Below are 27,255 nucleotides of genomic sequence, written 5' to 3' on the forward strand. Positions count from 1 at the left end.
TTACAGACCTTGCCTGGTATGCACGTGGAGTGGGTTTATTCAGCCTGCACCTCACCCGGTTGTTTGTCCATGGAGTATGCACTTGGCCCTGCACCTGGCTGCCAGCTGTGTGAGCCTCATGTGTGGTTCCCTATCATCCCGGTTTATCAGCTCCCTCAGTTTGCTTGCTTACCCAAGATCAAGGTAAAAATTCTGTTACATGCTGTGTGACTTCTGATTCTCTGAAAGATATTAGGTGGGTTAGCTTGTGTTTTATAGTATTTTGTAGTTTTTAAGGCAAACACACATTCATTGCTTTGATTCCTATGTGAACACTGCAGAAAGTATTGCTCTGCAGTTAATTGTCCCTTGTGTGTTTACCTGAGCCATGTTTCTCCAGTCTCTCACTCTTCTTCCTTTCCTCCCCTCCCTCCCTCCTTCCAAGCAAGCTTCTAAATGGAATCTTCTTCAGTTCTTAAGAACTTGTGCTGACCACCTTGAATTCTTCAAAAGAATGGCCAAGTGCCATGTGTTCACTGATTCTTTAAGTGACCATAGAATGTCTGGCTGGTTTTCTTTTGCAAGGTGTTTAAAGACCTCATTAGGCATTTCACTGCACTCATTTTGTTCTTACTCTTTTCAGTCCAAAGCAATAGTGCTTTCATTCTTTCCCCGTGGGGTGGAATCAAAAAGTTGATATTGACCATCATATGGTCTTCATTTCATTGGTGAAGCTATAACTTTAAAATTGTGATGAACCTATATTTATCACGTTGCTTAATCTTGCGTAGAGATCCCATTCTTTGTTTTGGTCTATTATTTAACTCATGCAGTAATAATACAAGAATCATAATAGCACAAAAATTAGGTGATAGAAGAATTCCAAAGAAAATATTCTTCAACTCCTTTATTTCTTTTTAAAGTCTCATTTATTTTGAGAGAAAGAGAAAGTGCAAATGCGGGAAGGGCAGAGAGAGAGGGAGAGAGAGAGAATCCCAAGCAGGCTCTGCACTGCCAGAGTAGACTCCAACGCGGGCCCCCAACCCACGAACCATGAGATCACCACCTGAGCCGAAGTTTGTCACTCAACTGACTGAGCCACCCAGTGGTTCTATAACTGCTTTTAATTCGACTGCCAAGAGAAAAACTATAACGTTTTTGTTATAAAATGCTTTAAAAAGTATATTTGTACGTAAACATAATTAGCCAAAATGGCATTGCTCTTGGGGCTCACTCATGTACTTACTGACTTTTAAGAAAATGAAGAATTATTGGGGGCACCTGGGTGGCTCAGTTGCTTGAGCGTCCTACTTTGGCTCAGGTCATGATCTTGCAGTTTGTGAGTTCAGGCCTCCACATCTGGCTCACTGTGGGCAGCATCAGTGCAGAACCTGCTTTAGATCCTCTGCCCCCCTCTCTGCCCCTCCACTGCTTGTGCTCTCCTCCAGAATAAATAAATACTAAAAAAAAAAAAAAAGAAAATGAATTACAAGAGCCAGAAGGGTGCTACGTTTGTATCAGTGCTGACATTTGCAATTCATAAGTGAAAGAGTCTGGTTTTAAAAATATTAAAAGAGGGGCACCTGGGTGGCTCCGTCAGCTAGGCGTCTGACTTTGGCTCAGGACATGATCTCATGGTTCATGGGTTTGAGCCCCATGTCGGGCTCTGTGCTGACAGCTCAGAGCCCAGAGCCTGCTTTAGATTCTGTGTCTCCCTCTTGTTCTGCCCCTCCCTGGCTTGTGCGCTCGTGCTCTCTCTCTCTCTCCTTCAAAAATAAACGTAAAAAATTTAAAAAATGTTAAAAGAAAAATTAAACTGCTTATTTCTTATTGAATTTTGAAAATAATCAACCCCTTGCCCCAAACAATCAAAAACCTAAAACAATAAAAAAATAAATAAATAAAAGAGAGAGATGCTAAAGCTTGCAGTGTGTTATCAGAGGTTGGGGACATCAGATTCACCTGAGATTAATCAGAGAAGAATGCAAGAACATTGTGGTATATATGCTATAGATGCGTATGTGTATGTGTGTGCGTCCATGTGTATGGTGCACACGTGCATGCACACACATGCAGTACCCCGTGGAGATAGTAACTGAATTGCATAGGCTGCCTCAAATCCCGATTTGAAAATAGGGAGCATAAATAAATCACAGAATAGGCAAACAGTTTCAAAGGGCTCAAATTTATTATTTGTAAGATACCATATCAGATATGTTAGTTGTGAAAGCATTTAAAAACTTATGTTTTCGCTCATCTCCTTATTATACTCAGTTGTAAGTTGATTATTTATAATGAGATTAGGGCAGTCATAGGACAGGTTCTGTCTGTGTACTGTATCTGTTACTTGGTACAAATTTGGCAGCTCATGAGTTCTTGCTAATGTGCTCAGCATGCTGTGTTGCTATTGGTTTTGTTAACATGTCGGTTCTGAAGGCCTTGAAGACAAGGCCTGCATTTGTCAGCCGTGGGTGGTTGGGTGGTCAGTGTCAGCCTGGCAACCCCAGGGAGGAGGCACTGATCAGCCTTCTAAATGGAAAATCCGAGTCCCAATTCTACCTCTGGTTGGTTTGCTATCGGTATAAAGAATTAGCACTTTGTTCTCATAAGAACTCCCAACTACACTTTCTAAGGTTTACTTTCTTATTCAATATTTGGCAGATCTTTCTTCCCATTGCCACTCCTACTATTGGTGAAAAACTTGACCTTTATGATGGAAGTAACTGTTTGGGGAGTACTGAAGAAGGGGGAGAGTAAGCCAGTGCCAGCTTAGAGAGAAGGTGGGGACCCAATCACAGAGGATCTTTTACTTGGAGTCTGGATTGTCTTTGCCCATAATGGAGCCCTTTGCCTGTAGTTAGAGTTATTCTGGCTCCTATGCAGAGGCAGAGGGATCAGTTAGCCTTGTCCTAGAGGCACTAACCGGAGTGGGAGCCGTGATAACAGGGAGAGGTGGTTTTAGAGCGTGTGTTTGGAAGTAGGTGAAGTGGGGAGTGAGTGGAAAAAGTAGAATCTGAAATGACTTCTTCGTGTTTTGGTTTGAGCCAGAATAATGTCTGCTGGTGTTTTGCATTCAGTCATGTTCCCTAGTCTTTGGATGGTGTGGTGTGGTGTGGTGTGGTGTGGTGTGGTGTGGTGTGGTGTGGTGTGTGTGTGTGTGTGAATGTGCGTGTGGCTCCTTTCCACAGACTTGATCACTCCTGCAGAGGACTCACTGTTGACTAAACTTACCTCTCACCTGCACACGGCTATCCCTATGCAGAGGTTGCTACTCAGTCGCCCTATGACTTGGTATGCCTGTGGACACAAATTGTTTATCTGCACCATGTTTTAGGAGACTAAAAATAACAGGAGATTACACAGGTAAACTCAGATTTCCAGTTTCTTTTGAAAAGCCCGAGTCCTGCCAACAATGGGCTGGGATTCCTCCATGGCCACTGGTGGCTGAAAATGAGCTCTAGCTGTTGCCTTCAGCCTTTGGGCTGATTCTCCGGGTGTGAAGGAGCCCATCAGGTTTGCTTCATGCCGTTGTACCGTCACAAGTGTCTGTCAGTATTCGTAGCCACTGTTCTCCCACAGACCCGGGCTTGTCCTCATGTGTCGTGATGACAGTTTGCTTGTATCCTCTGACACTTTTAAATCCAGAAGAGTCTGTGTCCCAGCTGCTGATATTAATACTGGTCCCTCTTGTCACAATGGCAAGGTTAGAGCTGGCATCCGGAAAATGCACAGAAGTCTAAGGCGAAAGGGTTGAAGGAGGGGGTGGCCAGGACTGGTCACCTATGACATCGTCACCCTCTGCACTCATGTTGCCTTTTCAGTATTTGAGACTAAATGTGACCCGTGGCTTATCTGCCCCCCAAGTTCAAGATTGTGCATTTGTACTGTTTTGTGTTTATTGGAAAACTATGAGAACCCTCTCTTGTGAATGGGGAGAGCGGCCTGAACTTGGCATTTCTGCAGGGCCAAGCACAAAGAACGTATTCACCAAATATTTGTCTGATTGAGTTATTGAGCTGTATTCTTTCTGTCAGAGAAGTCTCTGCAAATCTGTCTTTGCAAAGAATTAAAAATCTAAATAAGAGGTTGACTGTCAGGATGAATCAGTTTTTAATTTTATTCAATGATGACTTCTGACATTTCCTAACAGTTTCCCAGGGTGGACCCCATATTGAGAGCCTATGATAGGAAGGCACAGATATGCTTTAAAGTTGTGTGCTTGGGAAAAAATCATCTTCATTTGGAGTTAATTTAAATATGATATATATTTTGTTGCTCTCTTTGGGAAGTCATTAAAGACAGCTCCCGCTATTCTGCCCCCATCAATGAAATATTTCCTTCCATAAATGTCAAAGTCTGGTGCCCTCGTAATTTTGGTGGCAGTTTGGCAAAGACTTGTGGATTTGGAACCAGATTTGGTAGTATTAGATCCAGGTTCTGCCTCTCACCTGTCACGTCACCCCTGTTTCGGTTTTCCTGCTTTAAAATACTATTATCAAGAAATAACTAATACATGCAAATAACACATCTAAATCTCTATAAATCTCTTAGAATGTATCTAAGTGGTTGCTATAACTATGTCTAAGAACATTTCATATTTCCAGTGTCTGTTTTTGTATGACCCACAAGCTAAGAATGGTTTTTGCATTTTTTAGGTGGTAGCAAAACATAAAGAATATTTCACAACACGTGGACATTATATGAGATTCAAATTTCAGAGTCTACAAATAACGTTTTATTGGAAGATAGTCATCATTATGATTGGCTCATTTGTTTCTGTATTGTCTGGGATGCCTTCATATTACAACAGGATTGAGTAGTTTTGGTAGAGACCACCTGGCCAGCATTGCCTAAACTAGGTACTCTCTGGGCCTTTACAATAGAAATTTTCTGGCCCCTGCTTATAGGGCACAAAGTACTGAATCACATATGTATAGGGTGTAAGTGGAACTTGCTGTTTGGCATAGGCTTGTTCTTTCCATTTGTTTATGAGACACTCCTAAGTTGTATTTGTCATGAATGTGTAGTATTTTGTGGTGACTGGCCATGTGTATGGTGAGTGTGGGTGTGTGCTTTCTGTGTAAGTTTTGAACCACAGTTTTGGATTTGTATGAGCCTAGGTACCTTTCTTTACTCTTTGTCCAATGAGGAGAGTCATAGGCTGTATTTCCCCCTCTTTGGCCATCTTACAGGTGTGGTCCTTCTACCCAATGGGTATATACACTGATAATGCCATTACTGGGTTGGGGTGGGAGAGTACTGGAGAAAGAGACACCGCAAAAACCATATTTCTTCCTGATCGCTATCGATATTCATCTGAAATTGGGAAATAGAATGAAGAATTTGAGTTACTGTTCCTGTAGGGTTTTGTTTGTTTTTGTTCTTAAAGAAAGTGAAGGCATTGGTTCTACTGTATGAATGACTGACTTCCAGAAAGATAGGGCTGTGTCTCCATCATGTGTATTTCAAAACAGTGCTCCACAGGGAGGTTTTCTCAAGGTTTGTTGCTCAGGAAATGAATGAACTAGACAAGTGAGAGAGGAAAGTAGCGTCTCATCTAGAAAAATTAATGCTACTTCTTAGGCTTTCTGCTTTGCCATTGAGCAACAGTGGGGCTTAGGGAAGAATCTAGGGAGTTTTCTGTTGAATTATGGCTTGTCTCATGGTACATACCTACAGCACAGTGTGGCATGCTCTTGTATATCTTGTTCATTATTTTGGAATGGGATGTAACCTTACAGGCCAGCATACTAGAAGATCTTTATGAATTGATACTAACGTGTACTCAGGTTCAGAATCTGCTTTTACATTCCTGCCTGGAAATGAATTATTTATTTTATTCATCCATTTAGATATTGTTGAAACTTTATGGCACTTTTATGACAGTAGAAACACTGAAGTGATGTTTCTAATATGAATGATAGTATCAACCATTTATTGAACATCTGTCATCTTAGTTTTTAACAGATGAGCAAATAGATGTGCAAAGGCTAAGTAAAAGGCTTTTTGTCAGTGAGGTCATCGATGGATGGACATTCATAATTATTTGTCATATATTTATATTTACTTTATATTATGCTGGTTTATGTTATTTTATTTATTTATTTGAAAATGGATAGTGGATTTGAGAGGACCTTACTTCACTGCACTTGTTATCAGTAAGTTTTTAAAAATACAATGTATTGTCAAGTTGGCTAACATACAGTGTATACAGATGCTCTTGGTTTTGGGGGTAGATTCCTGTGATTCATTGCTTACATATAACACCCAGTGTTCATCCCAACAAGTGCTCTCCTCAATGCCCATCAGCAATTTTTCCCTCTCCCTCACCCCGCTCCCCATCAACCCTCAGTTTGTTCTCTGTATTTAACAGTCTCTTATGGTTTGCCTCCCTCCCTCTCTGTTCGTAACTATATTTTTCCCCTTCCCTTCCCCCATGGTCTTCTGTTAAGTTTCTCAAGTTCCACATATGAGTGAAAACATAAGTCTTTCTCTGACTGACCTATTTCACTTAGCATAATACCCTCCAGTTCCATCCACGTTGCTACAAATGGCAGGATTTCATTCTTTCTCATTGCCAAATAGTATTCCGATGTATGTATAAACCACATCTTCTGTATCCATTCATCAGTCGATGGACATTTAGGCTCTTTCCATAATTTGGCTATTGTTGAAAGTGCTGCTATAAACATTGGGGTACAAGTGCCCCCATGCATCAGCACTCCTGTATCCTTTGGATAAATTCCTAGGCACTAATAATGAAACAACAGAAAGAGAAATCAAGAAATCGATCCCATTTACAAGAACCATATGGTTCTTGCATCAAGAACCATAAAATACCTAGGAATAAACCTGACCAAAGATGTAAAAGATCTGTGTGCTGAAAACTATTGGTAGTTTTTAAGATTTTTTTTTTATCCTAGATAATCCCTCTTTGCTACTCCCATGAGTTTCACCTATATTCCTGTGTCTTGCTGTAAGATCAGAGTTACGCATCTATCCCTGAAAGAGCATCTGTTTGTTTGGTGGCTAGTTCTCTGAAGTGTACTTTTGCTGGTTCAGAGAGGAGGAAGGTAAGAAAGAGGTAGCAGATGATGAGGCCCCTTCTCCCTTTTGCTTTTACTGATAGCAGGTGGGAAGTCGAAATGTGCAAGGAGCTCTCCCTTGCTCTGCCTCCTGCAGTATCGCCTCTGGTCCCTTGGGCCATAACTCCCACATGGTGTATATCAGTTATTGTGACTGATGGAGATGATCGACATGTCCCTGACACTATCGCTGCTCACCAGAAGGGCAGCTGGGACTAGAAAAGCAGCTTTGTTTCACACACAAATATGCCATAGTTTATTTTTTAACTGATTCTATAGTGAAAACTTTACCATACTTCCCCGCATTTCGAGTATGGGACCTATTAGAAAAGCCATGTTAGTCATCATTAGTTGACAATACTTTATACTTAATTAAAAATGTAAAAAATCAGGAGGGGAGGAAAAATGGAAAATCCTAAATTTTAGGAAACTTCAGAATGGCTCCCTCCCTCCCCTCCTCCATTTTAGGCTCAGAGTAAAATTGTGCTTCATATGACTTAATGTATATATTTTTAAGGGAAAAGTGAAGAAGATAAAATAGTTATTGGTTATAAAATAGCTGTATTCTTAAAAAAATTTTTTTTAATGTTTATTTATTTTTGAGACAGAGACAGAGCATGAACAGGGGAGGGGCAGAAAGAGAGGGAGACACAGAATCTGAAACAGGCTCCAGGCTCTGAGAGGTCAGTACAGAGCCCCACACGGGGCTTGAACCCATGGACCGTGAGGTCATAACCTGAGCCGAAGTTGGACGCTTAACCGACCGAGCCACCCAGGCGCGCCTAAAATAGCTGTATTATTGATAGGCACCAGGACTGTAATCTCTGTGGGGATTTCATACTAAAGGGGGATACTTTGATACAACACGACTTAAAAAAATTTTTTTTGATGTTTATTCACTTTTTGAGAGACAGAGACAGAGTGTGAGCAGGGCAGGGGCAGAGAGAGAGGGAGACACAGAATCGGAAGCAGGCTCCAGGCTCTGAGCTGTCAGCACAGAGCCCGACGTGGTGCCTGAACCCACGAACCATGAGATCATAACTGAGCTGAAGTTGGACGCTTAACCAACTGAGCCACCCAGGCGCCCCAGTACAACATAACTTTGATTACATTGTGCTTTGTAGTTGTCTGGTCATTTTCACAGAATAGTATTTATTTGATTTTTAGCCTGTGATTTAGAGGAAGGTTAAGAGTGGGCTTAGGTTCATCAGTTCGTTAACGGTCCAACTGGAATTAAAACCCAGGCTTCCTGATTTTCTGTGTAGGAATCCTCCTATTGTTTACAACCGTCCTATCACACACACACACACACACACACACACACACACACACACACACACACAGGCAAGGATCTGCCTGTCAGTGGTGGGATTTTCTGGCATCAGACACTAGGGTATGTTGGTCGGCGGAAGTTGATGCTATTCATCAATCAGGGTTGAGAGTTTGGGAATTCTATAAGCTTTGTCGTTCGAGATACTGGACTGGTACTGGACTTAGATACACAGCCCGAAATGTCTTAATTGTTCAGAAATTACAGCTAGAAGTATAGGTCTAGCACCGGAGAGCAAACATTGTTGACAAAATGACGTGCTTCTGTAGTGGAAATGCTGCAAGACAGCATCATACCGTGAATGTAACGTGAGGTGATGGAACGAGAGAATCTGCACACTTTTGTTGGCCTCTGCACACAGGTGCTGTATGCCCATTTGTATTTTCAGTGATTCTCTGTAGCATTCCTTCTCGGGAACATACCATAGACAAGGCATCTGGACCTTGGCCATAGCTTTATTTGCTCCCTTTGTAAGAAATAATGCAATTTATATTGTTCATCTTAAAGCATTTGTTATGGATTTCAGAGTTTTCTGTATTTGTATTTCTTTCTATACAAGGCAAAGCTGAAAAGTCTGCTGCCCATCCAGACTTTTAATTGGAAAAAATGAAACCATTCACTTATTTGCCACAGATGTATATGATTTCTGCTACTGAAGAAACTGATAATTTACTTTTTCTTTTACAGAGTGGAAAACCACCCATTAATGATATGTTCACAGACCTCAAAGATGGAAGGAAGCTCCTGGATCTTCTGGAAGGCCTCACAGGAACGTCACTGGTAAGAGGGGTCATCTTTGAGAACCAGGCTAAGTGTCTGTCATCATTACTGATACTTGAAGACCCATTACAGGTACTTACAATGTAAAGGCCCAAAATAGGAACATTTTTAGAAAGGTGTTTTAATGAATCTTTGATAGAGTAATATTTAGGCTTTATTGAGGGCTCTATTTTTATCAAAGATAAAATTATTTATTATATTTATTACTCTCAGACAGCCCAGGACAGAATTACAAGGAGGGATGGCTATGTTAAGAGGGCATAATGTTTTGAATAGTAGAAAACACACTTAAATGTTATTTAATAAATATCTTAAAAAGCTAAGAGCTGGGGCACCTGGGTGACTCAGTCAGTTAAGCATTCGACTTGGGCTCAGGTCATGATCTCATGGTTCATGAGTTTGATCCCCACGTCTGGCTCGCTGCTGTCAGCGCTGAGCCTACTTCGGATCCTCTGTCCCTCTCTCTCTTTGCTCCTCCCCTGCTTGCACGTGTGCTCTCCGTCTCAAAAATAAGTAAACATTAAAAAAAAGTTGTTAAACGCTATGCATTTATTTTTATTTGGTTTTCCAGTATTATCTTCATTTCTTCATCAAACCCAACTCTATTATTTTACGTCGTAAGGTACTTTATACCCACACAGAAACAACAGTGCTAATGAAGAGTATGCATTTTATGGGTACAAACTTTAACACTAGAGGTAAAATTACTATAAAAGGTATAGAGAAATGCACTCCTGAAGATGAATTCCTTTCTTGCCGAAGTGTGGGGTGTTATATACTCTGCCTTTTGCCTTCCAGATGGTGGGTAAGGTACCTGTTGCAGAGGCTGATCCCTCTCTCAGATGAGATTCCCTGGCCAGTGAGGCAGAAAGTGCCTCCCAGATCACCTTTCTCCAGGTGGCAATTCCTGCCTTCCCAGGGGGGCCTTGTAATGCTACCTGGAACCTGGGATAGTGCCTCTGAATCCTCCCTGCTCTGTGCACACTGACTGGTGCAGTATGAAGGTGACATGACTTCTCAGTCTTTCTGTGTCCAGCCCAGTTAAAAATTGTTAATGTTTATTTATTTTTAAGAGAGACAGAGTGTGAGCAAGGGAGGGGCAGAGAAAGAGGGAGACACAGAATCTGAAGGAGGCTCCAGGCTCTGAGCTGTCAGCACAGAGCCTGATGCAGGGCTCGAACCCATGAACCTTGAGATCATGACCTGAGCCGAAGTCAGATGCTTAACTGATTGAGACACCCAGGCGCCCTGGGCCCGGTTTTGATAAAAGAAGGCTTTCTCCCTGGAGCATTGGTTCCCAAAGTGGTCTGCACATTAGAATCACTAGGGGAATGTCTTAGAAATTCTAAACCCATACTGCATCCCAGATTCATTAAGTCATCATCTTTGGGGGTAGGGTCAGACATAAGTTTGGGAGTTTTTGAATGCCAGGGTTGAGGCAAGGGAGTGAGCTACTATGTCAAGATGTAAGTGGGGTAGCTTGCATTCTGTCACCACCAGCCTCCACGGTGGCCTGAGAAGCCAGGCGGAGCTCCTGGCACAGAGGGGCTCCGTGTTGAGCTGTTCTCTGTACGTCTCAATGTCCATGTTTGTTGTCAATGTTGAGGCTGACTTATTTGATCCCGTGTTTTGTTTTCTAGCCAAAGGAACGTGGCTCCACAAGGGTACATGCTTTAAATAATGTCAACAGGGTGCTGCAGGTTTTACATCAGAACAATGTAAGTGTGCAATGCGACTTTTGGGGTTCTTTGGTGCTATTGGGGTTATTTATTGTCACGCTGGCCACGTGCTCTGTGCATTGTCATTGACTGATTTTTGGAAACATTTTTCTTACGACAAGTATTGAACCTTTTCTGCGAGCGACGGGACAGTCACGCTTTTTTTTGATTACTTGGTTGATCTATTGTATAAATAATACGTTTTTGAGATTTAGGTTTACCTGATTCTCTAAAGTGAAATTTCTCTTATCATTCACTTATATTGCTGTCCAAGGGTGCTAAAACAAAAATCTTGGTTTCTGTGGCAGAATTGTCCTAAAAGTTATTAGTATTATTATTTTTTATTTTAATAGGTGGATTTAGTGAATATAGGAGGAACTGACATTGTGGATGGAAATCACAAACTGACTTTGGGGTTGCTTTGGAGCATCATTTTGCACTGGCAGGTGGGGCAATTTTCAATCACTTTTTAATAGAAATTGAAAATGTATAATTTGTGTGTGTTAGTTGCTTAAGGCCGCCATCACAGAGCACCCCAAACTATGTGGCCTCAACACCAGAAATTTATTTTCTCACAGTTTTGGAGGCTAGAAGTTTGAGATCAATGTGTTAGCGTGGTCAGTTTCTTTCGAGGCGTCCTTCTTTGGCTTGTGGATCACTACACTCTTCCTGTGTCCTCATGGTATTCCCTCTTTGTGTGTGTCTTGTCCCGATCTCCTGTTCTTCCAGTCAGATTGGGTTACAGCCCACCCTTAAGATCCCATTTTACCTTAATCATCCCTTTAGAGACCCTATTTCCAAATATATTCTCATTACCAGGTAGTGGGGGTTAGGACTTCAAGAATTTGGGCAGTGGGGAGACACAATTCAACTCCTAGTAATTTGGAATGAAAGAGTCTGACAAACAGCTCTATTTTCCTGGCATAGAAAAAAAAAGTATCTTTCTTTAAATATTAAATTAAAAAAGTTGACGTAATTTCAGATTTATCAAAAAGTTGCAAAAGTAGCTTGAAGAATTCCTGGATACCTTTCATTCGCGTCCCTCAAATGCTGACAGTTCTCTCTCTCTCTTCCCCCTTGGCTAAAAACTTGTGTATTTGTAAAAACAAACCTTTTTCCTAAAAGTAAGGAATTCTCTTACATAACTAGAATATAATGTTTATATCATATTATAAAATGTGCTATATATAATATAATACTAGCATCGTTAAGCATAATTACAATATATGCTAAAAATAATACGTAATTATTAAAATCAGAAAAATAATATCAAAACAATACAATTTTGTAATCTACACATCCTTTGGAGATTTTGTCAATTGCCCCAATAATATCCTTTATAAAAGATAAAAACCAAAACAAGATCATGCATTACATGTATTTCTCACATCTCCTTAGTCCTCTTTTATCTGGAGTAGTTTTTGAGTCTTTCTTTGTATTTCATGATATTGACCTTTCTGAAAAGTACCGGACGGTTATCTTGTAGAATATCCCTCCATGTGGGTTTGGCTGGTATTTTCTCATGAACAGATTCAGGTTATTCATTTTTTTGGTACAGAATGCCACAGAAGTGATGTTGAGTTCTTAGCATACCCTATCAGGAAACAAGTGCTTTCAATTAGTTTTTTTTTTTTTTTTTCTGGCAGTGTGAACTTTCACTATTTGGGTTAAGGTGTTTCCCCTGTAATGTGACTGTGCTTTATTATTAAAAAGTAGTCTGTGGGGATATACTTTGAGGCTGTGTAAATATTCAGCTACTTACCAAACTTTTTCCCATGAGTTTCAAGATCCGTTCGTAGCTCTTACCTGATCAGTTATCATTGTGATGCTTGGCAAACATGATATTCCAGTTTCACACGTTCAAATGTTCTGAATTTTCAAATTTATTTATTAGTTGTCTTTCTGCTTGTGTGGAAGAGCTTCCCCTTGCCACTTGTTTATATATTTATTCATCTGTCCATTCGTTTATAGACCAGTGTAGACTCCTGAAGTTTTACTTGATAGGTTACTAATCTTTCACTATCTTTATTTATTTTGCACGCCTTCTTAAGTTGGCTCTTGTGTCCTTTTCTTATGTCCACACCATTCTTTGAGCTCTTTCTTATAATATGTGTGTTACTTTAGAATAATCTAAAATATCAATTCTAGATTATAATGGTTTTTACCGTCATCAAATGTACTTCATTCTTTGATTTCATAGTTCATCAAAAGTTCTTCCTTTCTCATTTTTGTAGAAGATAAAATTGTTTTCTTCTTATTAAAAGGTGTTTGTTAAGTGTATAGTATGAAAAATTACTTTGTGGCTATGAAAGTAATGTTCACTGTGACCAAACCTAATAGAAGTGTTGCTAAGATACAGAAAATACCATAGTGTATAATGATGAGGTAAAAATCACCTGTAAATCCTAGTACCATAAAATAATTACTGTTAAAAACATTTATCTTTTCAGCATTTAAAGGAAATTTTTGAGATAAAATGAATACCAATTACCTGACCCATAATGATTAATTAATGTAATATTCCTTACTCAAGGACTTGATTCTAGCAACTATTTTGAGTTATAGGCAGGCATGTTTTTGTTTGTTTGTTTGTTTTGAACAGGTAAAAGATGTCATGAAAGATGTCATGTCAGATCTGCAGCAGACAAACAGTGAGAAGATCCTACTGAGCTGGGTGCGCCAGTCCACACGGCCATACAGCCAGGTCAACGTTCTCAATTTCACCACCAGCTGGACAGATGGCCTCGCCTTTAATGCCGTGCTCCACCGACATAAGTGAGATATGACCTGACAAGATGTGGGCCTTACAAATTTGTATCTCCTCTCTGTCTCTCTCTTACTATTCCTCCCTGAAGCCCTTTGCCCACAATCACTGCTCTCCTCTCTTCACACGTTAAAACATGAAGAAAAGAAACATTATGGAAGAAAATACCCATGGAGTCTTTATTTCCATAGGACTTAAATGCCACAGTGCAATGTCCGTGGTTTCTTCTACATATTTACACGTTGAAAAAATGTAAAATAATTCACATAGTTCAGTCCCACTCGCTCAGCACTAACCAGTAATATATATACTGAATTGTGTTATGTTTTCATTCTCATACCAAAAGGGAAACTCTATAAATCCAATGCAATTTCAATTAAATATAGATAACTGATTTGTGTGTGTGTGTGTGTGTGTGTGTGTGTGTGTGTGTGTGTGAAACTTGTAATTATATAAAAGACCAAAGGGGCAAGAAGAGCCAGTATATTCCCGAAGAGGAACCAGGCCGAAGTACTTCCGAAACAGAAATAAAAGTAGTTATGAAGCTATATTTATTAAGACTATATATATAGTCTATAAATAAGTACACGAATATAATAATAGGCTGAACCATGTGAAATTGCCAACATTTGACTGTTTTGACATATAAGAATGGCAGTTTCATATAGTTCAGCCTAACAGGATAAAAAACTCAGAAATAGCTTCATCCTGCTATACACCTGAGCTAATGTTGCAGATTAATAGTATGGGATAATTGGTTACCCATATGGAAATAAGTGTATTGGATCTTTACCTCCCTATACCCAAAAGAAAATTCCAGATGCATCAAGGATTTAAATGTGAGAGGCAAAATTTATTATATGTTTTATTGCTATTGTAAATTATTTAATGTTTCAGGTCCTGTTTCATGTAGGTTTTTTGCTGATGTATAAAAAATGTAATTGACTTTTCTAAATCTTAGATCTGGAAACTTGTTAAACTTTCACAAATTTTACCAAAATGTTTACAAGTCTTACAAAAATGTTTCTTCAGTTTTTTAAAAAGTTTTTTTTAATGTTTAATCATTTTTTGAGAGACAGAGCATGAGTGGGGGAGAAGCAGAGAGAGAGGGAGATACACAATCTGAAGCAGGCTCCAGGCTCTGAGCTGTCAGCACAGAGCCCAATGTGGGGCTTGAACTCATAAACCTTGAGATCATGACCTGAGCCAAAGTCAGCCGCTTAACTGACTGAGCCACCCAGGTGCCCTGGTATATATATTTTTTTAGACTGTCCCTGAATCATAATAGTTTCTTCTCTTATTTTCTCTTACCTCCTCATTTATGCCTTGTCCTTTAATACAATATTGATTTGAATTGGTGATAGAGAACAGAATGTTTTTTTCTACATAGTGAAGGGTGTGGTTTCAATGTTTTACCGCAAGACTAATATTTACTGTAGCTTTTTTTTAAATATACTTTTTATCTAGTTAACAAACTCCTACACCCAAGTGTCTATAGACCCTACACTTCTCCTTTATTAGTTTAAGAGGGTTGGACTCTGTTCCTAGTTGGTTTAGAAATGTTATCAAGTAACTAGAATTTTAGCCCAAACTTTTACCCAACTATTATTTAATTGATTCAGCAAGTATATATGGAGTGCCTTTTATGTACTACATACAGCATGTGTAGCAGAGAACAAGACAGGCAAAAATCTCAGTCCTCTTGGAATTTCTGTTCAAATAGAGGGGGGGAAGACAATTAAATGAAAATGTAAGTTGTATAGCATATAGAAATGGTAAATGCACTGAAGAAAAACATATTGGGCAAGAGGGGAGGAAGTACCTGGCATGCAGGAAGTCAGTGGGTGCAGGGGCATGAGTAGGAGGGGAAATAGGAGATGAAGTCAGAGAAGGAACTGGGTCTGAGAGTAGGGGAGGCAAGTCCCAGAAATTAAGTGGGTCTAAGATGTAAGAAAAGATAGAGTACAAAGAAAATGATCAACTTTTGGGTAAGACAGAGCAATAACAATGTCCAATTTGTGGGATTAAAAGAAAATCAAGATAGAAAGGAAATATTAGACAATGATAGTATGGAGGAAGATGGATGGTGAAAAGTTCTCTCAGGGCCTAGTTGTAGGAGTATCCTGTGAGCTGATCAGAGCTGGATTTTCTATTCTGCTAATCTTGGTCTTTGAATTGGACAATTTAGTCCATTAACATTTATTGTAATAATTGATGTGTTTAGGTTCATTTTTATCTCTTGTTTTAAGCTTTTCATTTCTTTTACCTTTTTTGTATATTTTTTCTTTGCTGTCTTGTATTGATAAGTTACTCTTACCTTTTTTTCTTTTACTATTTGGGAAATATCATATACCATTTCTAATCTTTCAGTGGTTACTTCATAAGTTTTATTCAGCATATTTGACTGATACAAAAAATTTAGACTCTTTTACCTATTGTTTTGTATTGTAAATTACTTTAAAAAGTAATATGACAAGTCTTTGAGATACAAAAGATAAATTTATTTTTATTTTAATGTTTATTTATTTTAAGAGAGAGAGAGAATGCACACACATGTGCAAGTGAGGGAGGGGCGAGAGGCAGAGAGAAAGAATCCCAAGCAGGCTCCACATTTACAGTGGGGATGTGGGGCTCAAACTCATGAACTGCGAGATCATGAACTGAGCTAAAGTCAGATGCTTAACCGACTGAGCCACCCAGATGCCCTAAAACATAAATTTCTTAATTTAAACTCACAGTGAAATAGTCTAAACCTGAAGTGTATTAGATTATAACAATGACTATATATTAGGTTACAGCAATGTCCATATATTTCATCTTTACTCAGTTTTATTTGCATGGTAATTTCAGACCTGATCTCTTCAACTGGGATAGAGTTGTCAAAATGTCCCCAATTGAGAGACTTGAACATGCCTTCAGCAAGGCTCAAACTTATTTGGGAATTGAAAAGCTGTTAGATCCTGAAGGTATTGTTCACTGTTTAATTTCAACCTTGATTTTGCCTTTTTAAATTTTTTTTCTTTTTGGAAAGAATAATGAGAATTGTGGTGTATTTTTTCTTTTGAAATAGGGTGCAAGCCATTTCACTGCAGACAAGTTATTAGTACTGTTATACTTAATTTGTAGGATGAGTTGGGAGGAAATGTAATTATATCATTGGAGATTAATTACTTGATACTAGCAGCATAAGATTTAAAGATTTAGGAAAATATAATTATTAGGGAAACAATTCAGTATTTGACTTATTTAATGATACATTTTTATATGATCTTCTTGCATATAATGTGAAAACTTTAGTTACAAATATTGTAAAGTTCTAGACTTATTTTCATATTATAAATAAAGTCTGTGTCATATTTTTGTTTTTATTTATTTTTAAGAGTATTTTTATTTTTGAGAGAGAGAGTCAGATCATGCGCAGGGGAGGGACAGAGAGAGAGGGAGACACAGAATCCGAAGCAGGCTCCAGGCCCTGAGCTGTCAGCACAGAGAGCCCAACAGGGGCTTGAACTCACGAACTGTGAGATCATGACCTGAGCTGAAGTTGGTCACTTAACCAACTGAGCCACCTAGGCACCCCAGTAAATTCTGTGTCATCTTAAATTGTAGTTTATCTTTGAACATTTTGGGGAAGCTTTTAGGGGAGACTTTTAAGAAGTGGGATATTTAGCAAAATAAATAATCGTCTTTGCCTTTGTCTCATATATTATTATATGACATAGAAATTTACTGAGCTATGGTATTGCAAGCATTATGTACTAGTATTGTTTATGGGTACCAAGGGTGGTTATTTTATATCTAATATTGAGCGATTCACATATTTTGGACATCTAATTTAAGCTGGTTCTTATTTTCTTCCCCTTTTAGATGTTGCTGTTCAGCTTCCTGACAAGAAATCCATAATTATGTATTTAACATCTTTGTTTGAGGTGCTTCCTCAGCAAGTCACAATAGATGCCATCCGTGAAGTAGAGACACTCCCAAGGAAATATAAGAAAGAATGCGAAGAAGGAGAAATTAGTATACGGGTACAGGTCAATTTTTAATAAAAAGTTTGACTTGCCATATTTGTTTTCTCTTACATACTAGATAAAAATACTTTCAGGGGATTTTTTTTTTCTTGATGGAGAACATCTTGGCTTCTCAGCTTACATAGGCACAAGAAGTTCAGTTTTTCAATTAGCATGCTTTCATATGTCATATGTATGCAATGGAGAGCTGTAGCTCAACTGATTTTATTGAGAAGGAACACACATCATTTCACACAATAAGGCTGGAGGTAGAGTCTAGGGCTGGGAGCATGCAGCTGCATGATATGCTTAAGAACCTACATTTTCCCATCATGTATTCATTTTATCTTTGTTGTCATGTGCTGAAGTTGGCTTTTCTCCTATTAGCCTAGTTTTGCTCTAAGTACTAATTATTTTTTTTTTTTTTTTGGCCACTGAAGAAAAGATTTTTATCATTATATTTTCACAAGGGCTAGCAAAACATAAGCTTTAGTTCCTCTTTCATTTAGGAAGAGTAGTTGACAATAGGCTACTAGGTGAGTTTTTCATTGAAGGGCTTAAAATGGTTTTATTCATCAGGGGTATAGATGTATTTTTGGGAAGAGATATAAAGTTATGAATTTTTCTTCCTGCATTATCCTGCCTTAAATCAATCTGTGTTTTCTTACTCTGCTTTAGTCTAACCAGTTCTTTTAATTCATAAAATGAGAATTTTAACAGTTGGATGAAACCTTAAAAAGTCTTTGGTCCAAAATGTTAGCAGCCCAGAAACCAAGGGATACACGTGGATTTCAGAATGATAAGAAATACATTTTAGAGAGAAAGCATGGGATTTGAAGCTCAAAGTTCATCTCTGTTACTGTTTGTTTTGGGTTTCTTACTTACCTTTTCTACCACAGTTTTATCTGCAAAATCTGGATAAAACCACCCTACTTCATAAAGGTAATTCAGAGTGCCTACAGTAATATTAAGAGGCACTCAGTAAGCAGCACCTATCATCATTATAACTTATAAATTTGTTTTGGCATTGCTATTCACTCATTCAACAAGTTCCTTTTTTAAAAATGGGGCCACCTGGGTGGCTCAGTCGGTTGAGTGCCTGACTCTTGATTTTGGCTCAGGTCATGATACCAGGGTCGTAGGATTGAGCCCTGCATCCACACTGAGCCTGGAGCCTGCTTGGGATTCTCTCTCACTCTCTGTCCTTCTGCCCCTCTCCCACTCACTCCTTCTCTCTACCTGCCCCCGCCCCCCCCCCCAAAAAAGTTAGTTAATTCTCATATAATGACATTGGTCTTGCAAACAGCATAACACTTTTTTTTTTTATTCTCTGAAGCTCGGAGAGCTTACTTATTATTTCAGATTTTCTTTGGGTAGTAGGTACCAATCCTTTTATTTTCTCCATTTTGGAATACATCATGATTTACAAAAAAAAGAAAATAACTTATTGAGGGAAAGAGGGCAAGAGATGTGTCCAATTCTGAACCCAGGACTCTTTATTAGTTTTGAAAATCAAATGATATTGAGGAAAAGCCCTAATGTTTTATAATTGACTGAAAAAAATGCTGAGAAGCATTTGTCTCTAGTAGCATAGCTATTATCCTTCATTAATGATGCACCCTGCTGAGTGGCTCAGATAATCTTCTGAGGTTGCCTTTTGGTTTTAAAATCACTTCTTGATGGGATCGGAGTCCCTCTTGTTACAAAGATGGGATATTTTACTTTGAGTAGTTAAGGCCATACTTTCTTAAAAAGCAAGAAAGTTTCATTTGCCTTTCATGATGTGTGGATAAAATAATCATTTTAGTGCTCAGGATTACATGATAAGAATTGCAGAAGCCGTTTGCTTTTTGATTAAGAGCCAGTGTATTAACACTAACCTCTTCATTTTCATGCTTTCATTAGTGCCTTAGAGGCTGAAATAAGTTAATTGAAGAAATAAAATATGCTCAAGTTTTAATCATCTACCCTTTGACGGAGTTTGCCACCCGCTACTTTCCAGTGAACACTGAGAGCCAGTCTTTCTTTCTGGCTCTTCCTACAAAACATATGCTGTAGAGCCATTAGGTGGTCAGCAAAAAATATTCGCATTTCTCTATAAATCAAACTTTCAGTTGAAAGTCTCCTCTCATGTTTCACTTAATACCTTCTGAACATTTGCAGTTAAATAATGCCTTCCACCTCACCCCTTATGAATACTAGTGCCTATCTAAGTGACTGTTGGCTGGTCACTAACTGTCCTTGTTCTCAGGTGTCTGCATTGGAGTATAGAAGTTTGGTAGTCACTTGATCTCCAGGGTTATTTTGTCTCCACAGTTTCAGGATTTTAGGTCCAGAACTTACCTCATTTTCCCTTCTCTGTTGTTGGCACCATCTGTGTCTTAATTACCCAGTGTTTCATCTGTGTGCTCCCTGATTCATCTTTTTAACTCCTGCAAATGGTTTACGGGGTCCGTTTGATTCTTCCACCAGAATGTTTTTGGTGTGTGTGTTTTTTTCCGTTGCAGCCTTCATGCTGATCAAAGGCCTCATCTTCTCTTATAGTTTACAAGACCCAGACTACCTCTGTAATTCATCTCAGGCCACCGCCCTGTGGTCCTGGTGGACATTTCCCTTTCCTTCCCAAAGATTTTGTGCATGTGGGTTCCCGTCTATGAAATGCTTATCCATCTACCTACTATTTGCATGGCAAGCTCCCCGTCTTTTCTGTTTCGATGGGACTTTTTCAGAGAAGTCTTCCCTGATTAAACTATTGAAACCTATTGAAACCCTACACACACACCCCTACATGCACGCCCCCCCCCCCCCACTGTTTCTTGCTGCCACAATATTTTTGTAAACTGTTAGGAATTTTATAATGTTTCCTAAGAGCATTGGGAAAGCTGTGAAAGATTTTAAGCAGCGAAGCCTTATGATGTGATTATGTTTTCCAAAGATCGTCCTGCTGCTATGTGAGAAGTGGATTGTAGAGGTGGGAGTGTGGGAGGCAGTGGTTAGCGGGCAGTTGTAGCTCTGAAGAATGACATCAGTTTTTGTGGAGATGGAAGGGTCTTGATGGATTTGGGATAGATTTTGAAGGTAGGGATTGCTTACACATTAAACGTGGGAGGCAAAAGTCAAAGAGAAGCGAAGGTGGGCTCCCTAGATTTTTAGCTGGAGGAATTAAGTGCCATTCCAATGGAAATGGATGAGACTACTGAGGCGAAGTAGACAGAAAAGAAAAAGGGGCCCAAGACTTAATTTTGAGGATATTTGTTACTTAGAGGTTGACAAATATTATTTAACCGGGAAGAAAGCCAATGTGGTGTTACCGAAGCAGGGAGAGGAGAGTCTGAAAATAGTGGGGGTTGGTCAGCCGTGTCAGATGTTACTGAGAGCTTAAGAAACATTGGGTGACTAGATCTCTGGGTTTGCTTGGAATAGTTCTGGTTTATTTGTGTCATCCTACCACCATTATTATCAAAAGTGTTCTAGTTTGTTGGTTAATTACATGGTCAGTCTAAAGATGATGCTAGAAAAGTGGATTTGTCAATGGGAAGGTAATTGGTGACATTGACAAAAGCCTTTTCAGGTGAGTAGTGGGGACCAAAACCAAACTGGAGTGAACCGGATTGTTGAGAAACTGTAAGTGCTAAATATGTGAGCATTTCATATATTGTTCTCTCAATATTTTTGTGTTTGAAACATGTATAAATTGTGGATGAGAGGTAGTAAAGTGGAGGAAGGCTGTACACAAATTTTAATGAAGTTTTGCTCTGAACGGGAACAATGAGTGAGATAGTTGATTTGGTTCTAAGATTCTAAAGTGTATGAGAAAATACTCCATTGCTTAGGAAGAACTTAAGATGAATTTATTCCACGGGTCCTTAAAAAAAGGCCAGCAAGTAAACTTGAGGACAACTGCCTCAAAAAATACTATCGGTACAACAGCCTACATGTGTGGCTGTATTTCATTGTCTAAAATGCAATGCTAAATGCAATTCAGTAAAACTGAGGGTCAAAGTAGAGTTCCAGTTTCTATTTTTCTTTACATTATATCCATCCTTGAAGGCCCCAAATGTTCCAAATTCTCTGTAAAATTTTCCTATTTTAGCCCTTGTTGAACTCAAATAGCATCCCTTGTTGCATCCATGGAATTTATAACTCTGCTAATAGCCATTTTATTTTTGTTCAGAAGTGATTCATGTGGGTTATTTATCTCTCTCCAACTATATTTGAATCTCCGTGAATATAGGATCCATGAGTGTATTGCACTTTTGTACCCCTTGTCTTCCTAGCACGCTTAATAAATGCTTCCTGCCTGATTCATGGCTTTGCTTGCCCAGCTCTTGAAAATTGGATGAATGCCTGAGTCATGGTGGCTCCTCCCTTAAGGTTCTCCATAACAGTGTGTCTTTGTTGAACACCTTCATGATGCTTGTGGGTATTTCTTGGGTTTGTTTTTCTAGAGCTCAGCACCGGAGGAAGAGCACGAGAGTCCCCGAGCTGAAACCCCCAGCACTGTCACCGAGGTGGATATGGGTCTGGACAGCTATCAGATAGCCCTGGAGGAAGTGCTGACCTGGTTGCTTTCTGCTGAGGATACTTTCCAGGAGCAGGATGATATTTCCGACGATGTGGAAGAAGTCAAACGCCAGTTTGCTACCCATGAAGTAAATAATCCGTAGCTGAGGAACAGAATACATCCACCGTGGTGGTGCCTGTGCCTTACTCAGGGGCTCTACCCTGATGTTTGTTGCCTACTGAATTCTGCTCCACAGAATGGTCATGATATAGTTCAGGACTTGTGATAGTTAAATAAGGCTCTGTTATAAAATTGGCCTGGGTGATTACCTGTGCCTTGGAAGTAGGTTTCAGATCATATTCTTATCATGACTTGTGTGTTCTGTGGAGCCACCGACAACAGTTAGTGTGTAGGACTGCTTGATTCTGAATCTATAGTTCTATTATAATAGTTAAAACAGCATATGGCTAATCAATGCACCAGATCTTTAGGTTTTGAGTGTTCTCTAGAAAGAGATTATTTTTATTGATTGGATGATGAAGCAAATGTCATATCCATTCCTGTGTAATTTTCATATAATGAAAATTTCCTATTATTTTGAGGATATATGTTGTATTGTAGGGTAATGATTTGATTACATGGAGATTTCTTTTTGATTAAGTAGGTTTTTGGGTGGGTATATTAATTGGCAGGTTTTTATTTGCTATTTTGATTTGACAATAATAGAAATGGTAATATTCCTTGAGCAGTTCCTCTTGGGTGAGCATTGTGTTTTATTTATTCTGTTTTCTCATAATTCCGTGTTCACAATCAGTAGCATAATCAACAGTTATTTAAAAATAGCTGGTATTATCAGATGTAACATTGTCCTCTTTGATCTGTTCCCCTTTTTACTGAGGCCAGCTGCATATTTTCCACCTTCAGAGCTTAAACAATCGGATCAAAGTCTACTTTATTTATACTCTACATGGAGACTTCTTTTCCTGAAGCGTTAATATTAGGCATTAACAACTTATTAAGATTTTTTTTCTTCAATGAGCAGCTCACAAATCATAATGATGTACCTTTCTAGGATTTTATGATGGAGCTGACAGCACACCAGAGCAGTGTGGGGAATGTCCTGCAGGCAGGAAACCAGCTGATAACACAAGGAACTCTGTCAGATGAAGAGGAATATGAGATTCAGGAACAAATGGGCTTGCTGAATGCTAGATGGGAGGCACTTAGGGTGGATAGTATGGACAGACAGTCCCGGTGAGTGAAGCAAAGATATTAACACTCTATTCCATTGACTGCATTGCGTGGTTTAGCTTAGTAAAAGCCTGAGTGTCTGTGAAGAGAAGATAATTTCAGAACTTGCCTTGTAAAATTTGCACTTTTCCTTTTGTAATGTTGCTGGAATTGTGTGCGATCTTTGTTTCCTCTTTGATATGTTCACCAAATGAGAAGGCAGAAGTTGGAATACAGAAATTAGCAAAAAAAGGAGAAGACATTTCGTGTGGATAGTTATCTCTTTGCAGTATTAAAATCGGCTAACTTTTAACTGGAGACGAAGACTGGACTATGTAGTATTTATCGACAATTCCATCTTGTAACAGTTTTTAAGGCAGTGTTTTTCCCATGGTTCATTTTATTTCATGTATTGTGTATTAGGGAGCAAGCGGCATTCCATCGCAATTTCCACCTATTTAATAAGCAGGAATTCCTGATTGAAGAAACAATGATTCTGATATGAATAGAGGGTGCTGTTATTTGCATTCTTTGACCATACTTAATGGACTCCATTTAGGAAGAAAGTAAAAGTTTTTTTTTTTTCTTGTTTCTATATTGAAAGACTAACTGCTACTTTAAATGGTTACACAAGACTGCATTCCCTTGCCCCATTTCTTTGGTGCCTGGAGCATGTGTTTGCCTTTGCAAAGGGAAAAAGGAGTGGGGATGACGTGTGTTTGTCCCTGGACAGGCTGCACGATGTGCTGATGGAATTGCAGAAGAAACAGCTGCAGCAGCTCTCCGCCTGGTTGACACTCACGGAGGAACGCATTCAGAAGATGGAAACCTGCCCCCTGGATGATGATTTAAAATCCCTACAAAAGCTGCTAGAAGATCATAAAGTAAATCTGGCTCCTATTTCTTTTAGACCGTATCAAATATGAAAAGGCAGCACTTAGCATGCTAGGGGCTGATGGCTTCTATCATTAGTGCAGAGATGGGACACTTCTTCAGTGTTCTCGATTATTCCGTATTGATAGGGTGGAGCTCGTGGGGGCTTTTCCAAGCGAGGGATGAAAGTGCAGGTACAATTTTATGGAAGGATGTATTGTTTCAGTATGAAAGTACTTAGTGTTCCCACGGCTCTCAAGAATTTTTGTTTTGGATGTGTAAGTGGTTAAAGACCCTAGTGTATTGGCATTAATGCAGTGTGTGGGTAAAGAAGCAAACCCTCAGATTTATCTGTACCTCGTCCTTTAATGAAAGCTGTGTTTCTTCTATGGTATAGGAGAATATCAGGCACTAGATGAGGAATCATAATTTGGTGGTTAATTTAATTTGGTCACACAGTTAGAAGATAACTTTAGAAGCAAAATAGCTTCTCCGCAAATTGTTTGAAAACTTTTAGTTTTCAGTGGAATATCTAGACAACTGATAAATAAAACTTCAGGGATACATTAAACACAGTTCAAGAGGCGTTTGACAACACTATTGGTAGTGTTTAAGTAAATTACCTATATACAAGCATCTTATGACCTCGCATACTCTTCCCATGGAAGAGGAGAATGGAAGGCGTCTGTATATCCTGAATTACTTTCTTGGGTACCTCATCTGAATAGCTTCTGACTGTCAAATAGCATCCTACTTATCTCTCAGCTTACATTATGTTGCACTAAAATGATCTCTGACTCTGTATATGTAAGGTTTGTTTTTTGGTTTGTTTTTTTTTTTTTTTTTGGTCTTACAGATTCTATGTTCTTAATTTCTAGTATATTCATTCAAGTCATCTATTCTACTTTTTTTTTTTTTGCCAGAACATGGACTAAAAGTGATGATATCCCATTTGCAATCTGTTATGACACTGCATTTTCAACTTGCTTTGGTTCATAGTGAAATGTGAAGATGTATAAGGGACTTGTTTCATTAGTAGAACACTTAGGGTAATGATTGAAAATTTAAACATGCTGTCTCATTAAGTGTCCTTAATTACTATTGACTGCTGAGTGGATTTTAAATAGGCAAATGTGAAAAGAGTAGAAATGATGGTGTATCTTAATTCTTTTCTCTAGCGTTTGCAAAATGATCTTGAGGCTGAACAGGTGAAGGTAAATTCACTGACACACATGGTCGTGATTGTTGATGAAAACAGTGGTGAGAGTGCTACGGCTGTTCTCGAAGATCAGTTACAGGTATGGACCCTGGAGACGGGATACTCATAAGGACCCTGTTGTCTGAAACCCTTATATGGCACCCCTGTTCTTCAGGTCCTGTATCACTTCATTTAGAAGAGTAGACTCACCTTTGGGGTGCCCGGGTGGCTCAGCTGGTTAAGCATCCAATTCTTGATACCAGTTCAGGTCATGATCTTGTGGCTCATGGGATCGAGCCCCGAGTGGGGCTCTATGCCGGTGGGGCAGAGCCTGCTTGGGATTCTCTCCCTCCCTCTCTCTCTGCTCTTTCCCTACTGTGCTCTCTCTCTCAAAATAAAAATAAACATTAAAGAGCTTTAAAAAAGGGAGTAGACTAACTTTGAAGTTGTACCTCTGAGTTGGGGTCCTACAACTTGTGGGTTTACAAGAGTACTCAGCATCTTTCCTTCCCTTCAGCCCTTGGGGTAGATGGGCAGGGCTGCTTGTGGTCCCCAGCTTCTCCTGCAAAATGGAAACAAGCTTGGGAACCAATCTCAACAAGTGCTCTATAGATTTCTTGTTCAGAATTGCTCGAGGACTTTGTTGAAATGTAGTTTCCGGGTCTCCATGCAGACCTAAATCCCTGGGGGTGGGGCCTGTGGATCTGCACTTATGTGCATACTGAAATTTGAGAATTTCAGCCATGTAGAATTTAATATTCCTGCTTCTTTGGTACATCAGTGCATGAATTTCAACAAGAATTTTGGGAACCCCTAACAAAATCGTTGCTTTAGCGCAGAGGTTATAGTGTATCTTTACAAGTCTTTATTGAGAGGGTTATTGGTATTTTATTTGAACAGTGTTTGGATTACCCAATATGATGTCGCCAAATGGTTTTCAGTCACTCTCAGACTATAATCTTATCATATGAAATTCTTTTTCTTTTATAACAGTTAAAGTTGGCCAGTGGTTCTGAGAACTGCTGGTGTAGTACTACTTAGTTATTGTAGTAACCTGAGAGATAGGCATTCATGTTTTGCCTGTTTCACAGTGAGGAAACTGAAATTCAGAAATTTAAGTAGGCTGAGATTTAAGTAGGCATTGAATCTTCATGCCAAGATTGGAGACCTGTCTTTGGCTCTAACTTCTCTACCCTTTGCATCCTACAAAGCTTACTGTGGTATTAAATATTGAAATAGTATAATATGAATTAAATAATTCTTTGCATATGTAAGTAATGTAGAAATTAAATGTAACATTTGTCAATCATTATAAAATGGTGGTAAAATAATTTGTTGGGAAAGTCCTCATGAATATTGATTTTTAAACAAATTTACTTATTTAGCACTATTAATACTCATATAAGATTATGTTCCTGATTTTTGTGTAATGTAAACAGAACAAATCAAGTAAGCATTTTTTTTTTATTTTCTAGGAGCTCAAAACAGGTTTTATAAGGTTAAAATTTTTTTTTCATGATTTTGGCATTGTATATGAAAATTTTCTTAGCACATAAAAGGTGGTTGATGCAATGAATTTTTTGAAAAGATAATTATAGCCTGAAAAATTTGAAGCACGAAAAGTAGATATGTATGCTCTACTTTGAAGATATGTGTAAAAATGTCAAATTCTTGTATAAAAACTGCAGCGATATGGAAAGAGCAGGATTTTGGAGTCAAAAGTTTAATAGATAGGGGCACCTGGGTTGCTCAGTTAGTTAAGTGTCCGACTTTGGCTCAGGTCA

At 38.9% G+C, this 27,255-nt stretch overlaps 1 protein-coding gene across 5 annotated transcripts in view; it reads left to right on the top strand.

The window, feature by feature from the left end:
• The window catches only part of UTRN (utrophin), a 491,097-nt gene that overhangs the window by 88,891 nt on the left and 374,951 nt on the right, over positions 1 to 27,255 (top strand). For 4 of the 5 annotated variants that reach the window (XM_045058165.1, XM_045058163.1, XM_045058164.1 and 1 more), the window contains exons 3-12: positions 9,082 to 9,174; positions 10,815 to 10,892; positions 11,246 to 11,338; positions 13,495 to 13,667; positions 16,507 to 16,622; positions 17,524 to 17,690; positions 22,115 to 22,318; positions 23,243 to 23,424; positions 24,134 to 24,284; positions 25,452 to 25,571. In XM_045058165.1, the coding sequence (XP_044914100.1) occupies positions 9,082 to 9,174; positions 10,815 to 10,892; positions 11,246 to 11,338; positions 13,495 to 13,667; positions 16,507 to 16,622; positions 17,524 to 17,690; positions 22,115 to 22,318; positions 23,243 to 23,424; positions 24,134 to 24,284; positions 25,452 to 25,571 (1,377 nt within the window). The remainder of the gene's footprint in view (positions 1 to 9,081; positions 9,175 to 10,814; positions 10,893 to 11,245; positions 11,339 to 13,494; positions 13,668 to 16,506; positions 16,623 to 17,523; positions 17,691 to 22,114; positions 22,319 to 23,242; positions 23,425 to 24,133; positions 24,285 to 25,451; positions 25,572 to 27,255) is intronic. The other variant, XM_019831348.3, reaches the window with a different exon arrangement.

Source organism: Felis catus, chromosome B2 (assembly GCF_018350175.1).
Source record: "Felis catus isolate Fca126 chromosome B2, F.catus_Fca126_mat1.0, whole genome shotgun sequence".
NCBI classification, from domain to species: domain Eukaryota; kingdom Metazoa; phylum Chordata; class Mammalia; order Carnivora; family Felidae; genus Felis; species Felis catus.